Source organism: Diplotaxodon limnothrissa, linkage group LG13, assembly GCF_057381915.1.
Source record: "Diplotaxodon limnothrissa isolate DT_005_m linkage group LG13, D_limnothrissa_male_GT1.1, whole genome shotgun sequence".
Taxonomy (NCBI): domain Eukaryota; kingdom Metazoa; phylum Chordata; class Actinopteri; order Cichliformes; family Cichlidae; genus Diplotaxodon; species Diplotaxodon limnothrissa.
Window position 1 is genome coordinate 24,630,678 of NC_140608.1, and position 10,875 is coordinate 24,641,552.

Genomic DNA, 10,875 nt, shown 5'->3' on the forward strand with positions numbered 1-10,875 from the left:
AGCCTGAGCAGCTGTTTATTTGTGGTTTTAAGGGAGAAGATGTAAAGAGGCCATAGTAGCTGATTTATCTTTTCTCTTATGTGTCTGTTTGTTCTTCGTCAATTCTGAGGCCCTCAGATAAATAACTTGTCTGTGTTGCACTTCTCAGTGCCTTGGGTTCAGTACCAGCTTGGCTTCAGGAGCAGACTGTGAGCTGCTTGGCTGGTTGCTTGTCTGATTGTCTTTCCAGCACGTATTCAGACCGGTATCCCCACATCGTCGACTCCATCACTGCCTGTCTGGATGGCTTCCCTCTCGGTTAGTGGTTACTTTTGCTCTTTGTGTGATCACTGCTAATATCAAACAACAGTTCATGTGCTATAAATAAGTACCAATCACGGCAAAATTGTACATCTACAGGTGAGAGCTGCATTAACAAACTATTACCGGAAGGTTAGTATCCACCTTATTTTAACCTGCTTTAACTTCATGTATTTTTGAGGAAAGCTAATGTCTCAATCTCATCCCGTTGAGTCCTCTTCTCTTGTGTAGTTTTGCAGTTCCTTCACAAGGCGCTGAGTGAATACCTTCATCAAAACAGGTATGGAGGCATGCTCTTATCCCTCAAATCACACTTCCAGTCTCTTTCATTGATTGGACTCTAGCTGGTGCTCATTGATTTCAATATTTTGTAGGTTTATATCCTCTGTGTAAACATTGATACATGAGAAAATCTTACCAGCCTTGTATTTGTATCAAATTGTGTGCCTCTGTCGCCCTCTGCTGTTTTCCCAGTGGTCTTGTAGGACGCCATATTGCCCAGGCTCAGCTGATGCAGTCCTGTCTAGCTGCAGTGAAGACCTCCATGCTGGTCGTCCAGAGGTCTCAGGACACGATCAGCGTGGTTTTACAGGCCCAACAGGACTGCTGCAGGCTGCAGGACACACTGGGTGACCTCTTGGGCTGCTACATACACATCCTCACTGATGGTAAGAAAGTTAGGAATTAACAAGACGAGCAGAGAACAAACAGCTGGAAGCAAACATGCAGATCCACCGTCATCTCACTGGAAAACAGGCAGCTGTCCTCATCAGTCACTGAATCCAAGACCTTTTCACTTAGATTTTAGGTATTCATTTTGTGTCACAGGTGTAGATTTCAGTGGGAGGGAGGATACAGATCCCAGTTATACCTTCTAGCTTTGACCACACACACTATGGTGTCCATGTGACCCTGTTCCCTCTCCCACCCTGAATGTGGCAACTGTTCCCTGTGATATTATCAGGATTTGGTATAACTCAGGATCCAGGCTCAGAAAAGTACTTTGGGCAGGTTGATGAACTAATCAAATACTGTTTCCAACAATCCGTGTGTTACGTCCCCACTTAAAAGCTAGGCGATGAGGGTGGGGGACAGTAACAGTTAGATCCAGGTGGAATGAAAAGAACACCAGGCAGAGGTATTTAACATAAAATAGATCTTTATTGTAGGCAAACACCTCAATAATCATATAAATGGCAACAACAAAAGGAGACAGCACCGCTGCTTTAATGAGAAATCAGGGAGGTTAACCCAAAGTGGTAATGACCACTTCAACAAAGGAAGCAACAATAAGGCTTCAACAGAAAGAGACAGCAACGCTGCTAGCAAACAATATCCAGGCAGGCCACACAAACTAATGAAGGCTGCCGTCACTCATGGGCAATCACTGCTCAGTTAAGCACTACTCACAAAGAGCCACACGCAGCAGGCTGTTCCACACCTAAGCCAGTAGCACACTCTGACCAGCACAGAGGAAATCCACCAGAAACCTCTCCCTTCTCCTCCACACTGCTCTTCTCCAGCTTATATCACCCCTGAGGGTAATTGGTTGTAACGAGAGCAGATGAGCAGCAGGTGTGACCTAAAGGAGAAGGCAGGGGCAGAGGGAGGGGCCAGAACGAAGGAGGAGGAGAGGGAGAAGACAACACCACGCCCACACATTCCCACAGCCTCCCAGGATGTAACACCGTGAAACAAGTTCAGTTGTGATGCAAACAGGCTGAAGCGAACCTTTAATAGTGCGTTTTCTTTCTTGATTTCAGTCACAGCAAGGACTAACATAGAGAGGGTGTTCGTAGTGCAATTCAGAACAATGAGAGAAAGTGACACTGTTGATGTTTGTGTGTATTCAGGGCCGCGTGTGCAAAAAAACCATCATAGGATTCTAACATTTAGCTCAAGCAGCCTCTGTTCTACTGAACAAAGTTATCACAACACCAGTGAAGGCATCATCACTGCTGTAGTTTATGGACGCACACACACACACTGTAGCTATGCAGGTAAAGCTTAATTGATTTATAAACATGGAATACATTTTTTTTTCATTGATTTGTCTCTACTCTGTTCTTCTTCCTGTCTTTAGAGGAGTTCATCCAGTCTGTCCAGAGCACAGCTGGCATGGCTGTGGTGTTATTGATCAGGTCTGTTATGGGCTCTGGAGACGATGTTGCATCAGTGGTGAGTGAAAGGGACTTTTATCACTCTATGTATACCATATAACACTAATAAATTACAATTGTAGTGTTTCTTCATATACAAATCTAAACTTAAGTAGTACCTTTTTTCAGATAAAAATTATATTGAGCTGCTGTAGTCCCTCAATACTGGGTCTCATACTGTCAAATTATTTATAAGGTTTTTTCATTGAAATTAATGAGTTATTTCTGTGTTGTTGTTGTTTTTCCTTCTGTAAGCAATAATGTATAACATTATTGCTTACAGAAGGAAGTACCAAAATCAGTCAGGTTCTTGCTTCTTACTGTCCTTCTGCTAAGTCAAATATTTGATATCTTGCAGTAATATTTGATTCTTCTCTGGGCCTTGACTCGCAGTAAAATCTTTGTCTTGTTCCTGTTTCTTTCATTTAAGGAAAAATTGTTCATGCATTTGTGTCATCGCGTTTAGATTCTTGTAATGTCCTGTTTACCAGCTTGGACAAATCATCCCTTTCTCACCTCCAATCTATACAAAATGCATTAGTCAGACTACTATCTCGTTCTAGCAAGCGTGCTCCCATTACTTCAATTTTATATTCTTTACCCAATTCAGGGCTCTAGAGTGCGACCAATTTGGTCGCAAATGCGATCAAACTTTTCAGTGGTGCGACTAAAAATAAATATTTGGTCGCACCTGTGTGAAAAAAAATAAATAAATTCATTCGCTTATTACCCACCAGTCTACCATTGTTTACAGCGCTGTCTTTTTCTTTTTTCACTTAAATGACCTCGGACAAGAAAGCCTAATTTCTGCTGTTCAATACTGAAGAAATTTAAACTTCTTAAAATTATGCAAAATTGCAGAATATTTTTATGGTTATCTGCTATAAAAAGCCAGACCAGGAAAATCTCCTTCATGTTTTTCTGTTTTATTCTCAGTAACTTTCACACAAAGGCATCTGCTGTGATGTTCACAATTCTGATGAAGTCTCATGTGTATCAGTACTGATACATGATCAGAATTATAATATTTCTGACTGTCTGAGGCTAAATTGAATCGAATCAGGACTTTGAGAACCTGAATCGAATGGATTATAGAAATCAGTGATGATACTCAGCCCTAGTGAGCAGCCTAGGCCTGACAGAAGTGGATGTAGCTGTGGGTAATAAGAAAAGATGAAAAGAACTATTGATAACTTTTTTGTTAAGTTAAGGCCTGATCTGTCTGAAATTCATAGCCAGTGCTCTGACACGGTGCCATCAATCTTTGAATGCTGAAAAAGCACAGTGTATCCAGAAAACACATTATATGCTGCGATAAATGCACTGCCCAAGTGTCCCCTCTCCCCACTGCCTTTCAGCAGCATGCAACAGCAAACATGTCGTCAGAGGAGGCCGAGATGATGATTAAGTTTAACATTTTCTACAATATTGACAAAGCACTTTAAGCACAAGTTTGTTAGTTAATAATTTAGAAATTAATATTGTCTGTATGGACACCCCCCCCCCCCCCCCCCCCCCCCAAAAAAAGAAAGTGCACATGTAAAACTGCGGTGTTAAGCGATGCGGTTGAAAAATTTGAGTGTGCCTAACTTTTGTGCCGGTACGCCTAAATTTTTAAAGTTAGGCGTACCGGTGCGCCCATGTCAAAAAGTTAGTCTAGAGCCCTGCAATTGATTTTAGAATTCGTTTTAAAACTCTTATTTTAACATACAGAGCACTAAACGGCCGGGCCCCAGATTATTTATTCAAGCTTCTTACAAAAGACACTGCTGCTCGCTGTCTCCGCTCACAGAGTTTGAAGATGAGAGGGGACAGAGCCTTTCAGGCTGTGGAACAGTTTACCACCACAGCTCCGTTTGGTTGACTCTGTGGAATCCTTTAAAAGGCAGTTAAAAACTTTACTGTTTAAACAAGCTTTCTGTTGATCAATGCTTTTTAGGTTGTTTTTTTTCTTCAAATAATTTTATTTACATTGAACCTTTTATATTGTGTATATTGTCTGTTTTGTTACTTAACATTCTGTTTATTTTAATCTTTGTTTACAGCGCTTTGTGACTGCCTGTCTATGTAAAGCGCTTAATAAATAAACTTTACTTACTTAGATTGCAATTATAGTAAAATAAAATGTTTATTTATGTTTGTGAACTGCATTAAATAATGAAATCATAGATTCTGGCTATAAAGGGGATCTTTTATGCTGTGTGTAGGTGTGCAGTTTGCTGCGTAGCTCTGTGCAGGATTTGGATTCGGCTCCTCAGTGGCTCAAGCAGAGGTGTGAGGGTCTGTGCAGCGGCGGACGCCCACCGGGTGTCTCTCTGTATCTGTGTCACGGTGCCCTTGCTATGCTGAGCTGGAAGGCTGCCCTACCAGGACCACAGTGGGAACAGCTGCTGCTGCTGGTCCCAAACACACTGCTGGATCTAGATGTTAGGTAGCTCTGCTCTGATACCCAATTTCTATTCTGAATATTTTTCCAGATTCTGATGAAATGGAATGTGCTGGGATGCAGTTTACAACTTTTATTTTAAGTTTTGCTTTTGTTTTTTTTTCCTTTCAATAGTATAAAGGAGTCGAGTACAGCCATGGTGGTGGCTCGGGTCCTGACTCTGTGGAGTGGGGCTGCCCTGGATTGCCTGCAGGGGCAGACACAGTTGTGTCCTCCCAGCCTCCAGCAATCCCTGAGTGGAGGCTCTGACCTACAGCGACACCTGCTGGAGCACATCTACTCCCACTGGGAGCATCCGCTGGATGGTGTCCGCCACCAAACCCGGTCCTTGTTCCGCAACCACCTCCTCATCCATCAGCACACCAGCCCGTCCGTCTCTGACCCCATCGAGGATCCGTACATCACCGACCTGACTCATAATCTACTAGGGCTTGAGTGGCATATGAGGGGTAAGTTTGGCTCCTTAGGCTGCCTGGTGGAGCTCTATGGGGCAGGGTATCTGCTTAACATCCAGCCCCAATTGCCTTCATGTCTCCTGGGTTTGATGGGTGACCAGACCTTAGCTCCGTATGCCAGCGACCTACTGGAAAGGCTGTTTGTCAGCCACAAGGCACAGCTGACGAGAGAGGCTGGTGCAGCAGCGGGAGAGGCGGAGGCTTGGATGGAGTGCTGGCACCAGACGTGGGTAACTCCTCTGCTGCATGTGTTGTGCCAATCCAGGCTGGACCAAACAACGTACATCCTGGACTACTTCCTCCCCAAGCTGCTACGCTGTAGCCCCTCCAGTCTGGCACACATGGTGCAGGCCCTGCAGGACATGGCACCCACAGGTAAAGACTTGCATGTCCTTTACATCTGCAGCTGTTTTCACTCAACCCTTATTTCTCAAATGCATATTAATGTCTCTCAGCTTGACAAACTGTTATGAATGCAGTCAAAGAGTATATTCTATTGCAGTCCCAAATAATAAGCCATAATATTATTCTGCTATTTTGCTGTTCTTATTAGGTTCTGCTGGCAGCAGAGGAGCTCTAGGCGCTCTGATGACGTGCCTACGGGCAGCCAGGGCCCAGGGAGTCATACCGTCCACAGAGGGTGGTCTGTGGGGAGGACTAGTGCCGCTGTCCCTGCTCCAACAAGCTCTGATACACAAACATGATCAGGTAAGTCTGTCTGTGTCCTCAAAGCAGATGCAAGTGTTGCAAGTGTTCTTATGCATTCATCTCTCACTGTTCAGGTGAGGATGGATGCTTTGGGCTTGGTGTGTGAGAGCCACCGCAGCACAGAGGTTCTGACCTCACAGGAAATGGACCTGATCCGCCACTTCCTCCTGCCCAACCTCAACAGCCAGTCACCAGGCATCAGACAGCAAACAGTCAGCCTGCTAAAGAAGGTTAGCAGCCTTACACCCGAGGCTGTCTTTAATGTTTGGAAATGCTTTTGCTGAGCAGAGCAGGCTGTGGATTTACGTGGAGGAAAACATTGAAATCGGCACTTAATGAAACTTTGAATGTTCTGCTACACAGCTGCTCTGCAGGGTGAAGGACAGCACTCAGCTGCTGCAGAAGAGACTGAGCCAGAAGAGAGACCAGGACGAGGGAGACACAGACCAACACACTCTACGTCAGTACAAGGTAAACCACACACTCAGTTGTTTTTTGTTTTTTTCCAATAGTGTTGATATTTTTGTCTGATGAATTTATTTGTCTTGTTGCAGGCGTTCCTGTGCTGGCTGTGTGAAAGGCTGCTGGAAGTTTTGCTCCCTGGAGCCTCTTTTTCTAAATGCCTCACGTCTCTGCATCTGCTGGGTCTGCTGGGTCAGCTCTTTAGCTTCAGCACTGGTACATCAGCTGCTCGCTAGTCACCGTTTTGACTAAATTGCTCACTACACTGAACTAAAACTTCACTGATGTGTAAATATGCTGTATTAGACTCCAAGGATTACATGCATGTTAATCAGGATTTGAGGCCTTATTTCAAGATCCCAAATAGTGTAGCTTTGCATGATTCAGAGTTCAAAATAATCCATATTATTCTAACTGGGCCTTGGTACAGCTTCTCTGTTCATCTGAAACCAGCTGTTTTAACTCCTCTCCCTCTAACTGAGCCGCCTTTGTAGACAGAAACGCAAAGAAAGTTAGTGCTGTGCTTAGAGCTGAGAGGACCGTATAGGACGGGGGTTGGCAACCCTGGGCACTCGTGCCACAGCTGGCACCCGAAGGGTTAACTGATGGCACGACACACAGTGAATTAATCTGAAAGGTGCATTAAAAAATAAATGGCCGGGCCAGCGGTGCACATCGCAAATTAGCTCGCATAGACACATTAGTTGTGCTGCTTCTTAATGACGGTATCTTATCTAACAACCCAAACTACCAGATTCAACTTGTAATTGGCTAAAAATCACTTAGCCTGCCGGTGAGAGAGATGTTGTTAGCTGGCAGGTTTTTTTCAAGCGATGTTGAAATTTCCAAATTTCGACACTTCAAAAGCTTCAGGAGCTGTCCGCTCAGCGCAGCATCGGCACCGCGGACATACACGGATACATCCGAAGAGTCGAGACAGAATTCACAATGAGTTTTCTGGGCTTTCAGGTGTATGGACCAATGTTTTCTTTTCTGATCAAAGCAGAAAGCTTTAATGAGCAGCTGGATTTGTCTCGCATTAACTGGCTGAGTTAATGCGACATCGAAATGCAGCATTAAAACCTGGGCTATGTTTAACATGAGCGTTCATCATTCTAACAGTGTAAATGAGAGAAATGAATGAAAACCAGAATGAGGCCCTTAAAGTTCCTTATGGCTAAACTGCCATCTGAGACTCAACTTTTAATAAACTGTTTCAGGTGGTAAAACGGAAAGATGGTGGTGTTGGGCTCTGATATGCTGCAACAGTTTGGAGTCCAGAGCTGTGTTCAAGGACGCAGTAACAGTGATTCTTGGCACAATGCATGTATGTATGTGCCTGAACCAGCAGCTTGTCTGGTGCTGGCCAGCCTCTTTATTTTGATGCCAGCCTGGTGCTCCAGCTGCGTCAGCTGCATACTCTGCCTGTTGTCACAGACTGTCCCCTCCTGTGTTTTCTCAGAGCCTGATGTTTTCGCCCTCGGTGAAGTTGTGACCTCTACATATGCTCAGAACGTCCTCTTCTGTGTCGCCAGCAATTTCCTGGAAGTCAAACAGCTCGCCTCGTCGTTAATACAGCAGCTCCCACCATCAGCTGTTGGACTTGAGGTTCTGACACGCGTCTAAATAAAAGTTTCTGTTACTTCAAAAACAAAAAACTTTTTTTTCTTAGATTTTTGTAATTCTTGTTTTTGTTTAGTGCAGACATTGATCTCTGGTCTCTTTGTTTCCAGGTGCCCGAGAGGATGCGCTCCATTCTTCAGGCTGCTTTGGACCTTAGTACAAGCACCAAACCTTTTGACAGCGTTACAGCTGCCCACCTCCTCAACCTGCTGCTCCCCCAGCAACACCTGAGCCAGTCTTTGCTGCACTGCGCCCAGCAGCAAGGCCTCGATTACCAGCCTCTTTCCATACCAGCCCAGGCTTCTGATATGCTCATTTTGGAGCTCAACACTCTGGCAGGTGAGATCCACGTTTGCAGACCAGCCTCAGAATTTCATGTGCATATAGCGTATGTTGAACTGTGCTGCTTTCTGTCCTCAGTGGTTCAGTTCTTGCTGCGCTGCCTGCAGTCTGAGGTGTCGAGGGCAGAGGCATCTCTGTTGCAGGCAGCTGCTTCCTTTCCTCTCTATGGCAGAGCTCACTGCATCACTGCTGTCCTGCAGCATCTAAACACAGAGTAAGAACAAGAATTGCATCTACACAATATTCAAATTAGCCACGATCTCTTATCATGGGATTATTACATGTGTATATATGTGCGTGTGTGTGTTTAGGAGTTTGAGTCAGACTGAGCAGTGGAGATTCCTGGTGTCAGAGCTGGTTGCTGTGTGCTACAGGATGTCTGACGTGGTCTCCCCTGTAGTCCAGAGCTCCTCTCCAGAAGGACTTATCCCCATGGATAATGACTCAGGTCTTCTATGTGCAGTATAACTACAAGTCTACACTGTAGAATTCATCAGGAAAACAGTTGCTGAAATTACAAGAACCCTGGAACACAAATAGAGAAACTGTTACATGCATAACACAAAAATGACACTGAAATCAGATGAAAAAACTCCAGCTTGCCTTGTTTGTGTTTTGGACAGAGACCTCAGCAGGGCTGCAGAAGATCCTGCAGGAGATTCAGCCCAGGGACACCAACGACTTCTTCACCAGCGCAAGAGAGCTGGAGACACAGCAGGGGGACGATCACACACAGACCCCATCACTTGACACAGGTAATGTAAACATTTCCCTGGTATCTTGGCTCTTTAAGTGCAGTACCTGTGATCTCCTGGTGAGGGAAGTGTTTCATGTGGTAACTTTACACGATGCACAGTCTGGACCCTGCAAGTGCAACAAGTGCAACTTCACAGTCATAATGGAAACTGAATAGTGTTAATGTGTAACACAATCAAACAGAAATATTGAATTTGAGCACAGTATGAGACTTCCTGTTTCGACTGCATACAGAGGTTTAGTTTGCCACATTACTTAATAAGACAACCAAACCTTGCATGCATGTGCTGGCTGTAGGTGGTGAGGGCTATAGGGTGACGGCTCAGATGGTGCTGGTGTGCTGCTGGCGGACAATGAAGGAAGTGGCCATGCTGCTCGGACAGCTGTGTCAGAGCCTGCCTCTGCACTACACCAATGACAACGTGTGCACGCACACCGGGCTCATCACAGAGCAACAGGTGAGACCCCAGACACCAATGCATACACCCCTCGCATCCTACTACTGCATTTATCTCATACACAACAGAGGGTAGTTCAACACGTTAGTTATATTACTGTTGTTGAAAATATGAAAATAAAATTGTTCTGACTGTGAACTTTTTTTATAGAAGTTTGATTAGCAGGTTATGGGCCAGGGTCAGTGATGTAAAACATCAAGTAATTGTTCATTCAAAGCTATAATTAATTATTAAGCTAGTTAAATGTGACAGTTTTCAAATGTTAGATGTTTTTAAGTTATATTACAAATCATTCAGACATTGTTAGTAATAATAGACCTTCCTGACTCTCAGTTGCAACCTGTGGAGTGATTTCTGTGTGATGCAGGTAGAATTTTTTTGCATAAATTAAAAGCATGTCATGTTTCCTGAGCGAGTTCCCTTAATATCAGTCTGTCTGTTCCTATCGGTGGAAATGAGGAACACTAGCTAACAGTAACTTAGAATGAGTTAGTCACTGATTTGAACTCAGACCATGTATTCAAAAACAGACTTGAAATGAGGACAACCAAGCAAACATGCTGTGGTTCAGATAGTATTTTGCCAGCACAATTAGCACAGGTGAGCAAATAAGCTAAGGTTAGATAGCTAGCTTCTACATCGGGCAATATGTTTGTACCAGCAGGCGAACTAACGCTCAGGAGTTATTCTGAGCGTGTGTAAAAGATAAGCTGGTAATAGTCTGGTATACTTTTCTAATAATCAGACTGTCCCTTTAAAAAAAACCAGAGTCTGAGTACCACAGTGACCTGTTTGTATTCAAAGCCCCACATATCCCACTCGTCCGTATTAACATAATGCTCCATTGTTGTTCCAAACTACGTGAAACATTGAGTCAGACTGTTGCATCGTTACCAATTAGAACCAATGCACCTGGGTGCAATAACAGAAACAAGCTGTGGAAGTGGGAAAGTATTAAGAGTCAGACAAACACTATCACCCAGTTTCCCAGACATGGATTAATTGTAGTCCTGGACAAGAAGAAAAATTCAGCTAAAAAAGACGAGGATTAAGTCATGTCTGGGAAAACAAGACAAACCATGTGAGCTTCAGTCTTTTCATATTATTTCTTGCCAGTGAAAAACTAAAATATTTCATACATTCACACATAGATTTTAAGCACAGCT

The 10,875-nt window shown here is 44.0% G+C and overlaps 1 protein-coding gene across 1 annotated transcript in view; it reads left to right on the plus strand.

Moving 5' to 3' along the window:
- Positions 1-10,875, plus strand: part of thada (THADA armadillo repeat containing) — a 122,871-nt gene that overhangs the window by 1,166 nt on the left and 110,830 nt on the right. The window contains exons 5-21 of the mRNA XM_085368927.1: positions 149-297; positions 400-432; positions 532-580; positions 775-968; positions 2,384-2,478; positions 4,667-4,890; positions 5,020-5,735; positions 5,914-6,068; positions 6,143-6,298; positions 6,432-6,539; positions 6,623-6,746; positions 7,993-8,138; positions 8,264-8,492; positions 8,574-8,709; positions 8,807-8,943; positions 9,119-9,250; positions 9,549-9,709. Coding sequence (XP_085225053.1) covers positions 149-297; positions 400-432; positions 532-580; positions 775-968; positions 2,384-2,478; positions 4,667-4,890; positions 5,020-5,735; positions 5,914-6,068; positions 6,143-6,298; positions 6,432-6,539; positions 6,623-6,746; positions 7,993-8,138; positions 8,264-8,492; positions 8,574-8,709; positions 8,807-8,943; positions 9,119-9,250; positions 9,549-9,709 — 2,944 coding nt within the window. The remainder of the gene's footprint in view (positions 1-148; positions 298-399; positions 433-531; positions 581-774; positions 969-2,383; positions 2,479-4,666; positions 4,891-5,019; positions 5,736-5,913; positions 6,069-6,142; positions 6,299-6,431; positions 6,540-6,622; positions 6,747-7,992; positions 8,139-8,263; positions 8,493-8,573; positions 8,710-8,806; positions 8,944-9,118; positions 9,251-9,548; positions 9,710-10,875) is intronic.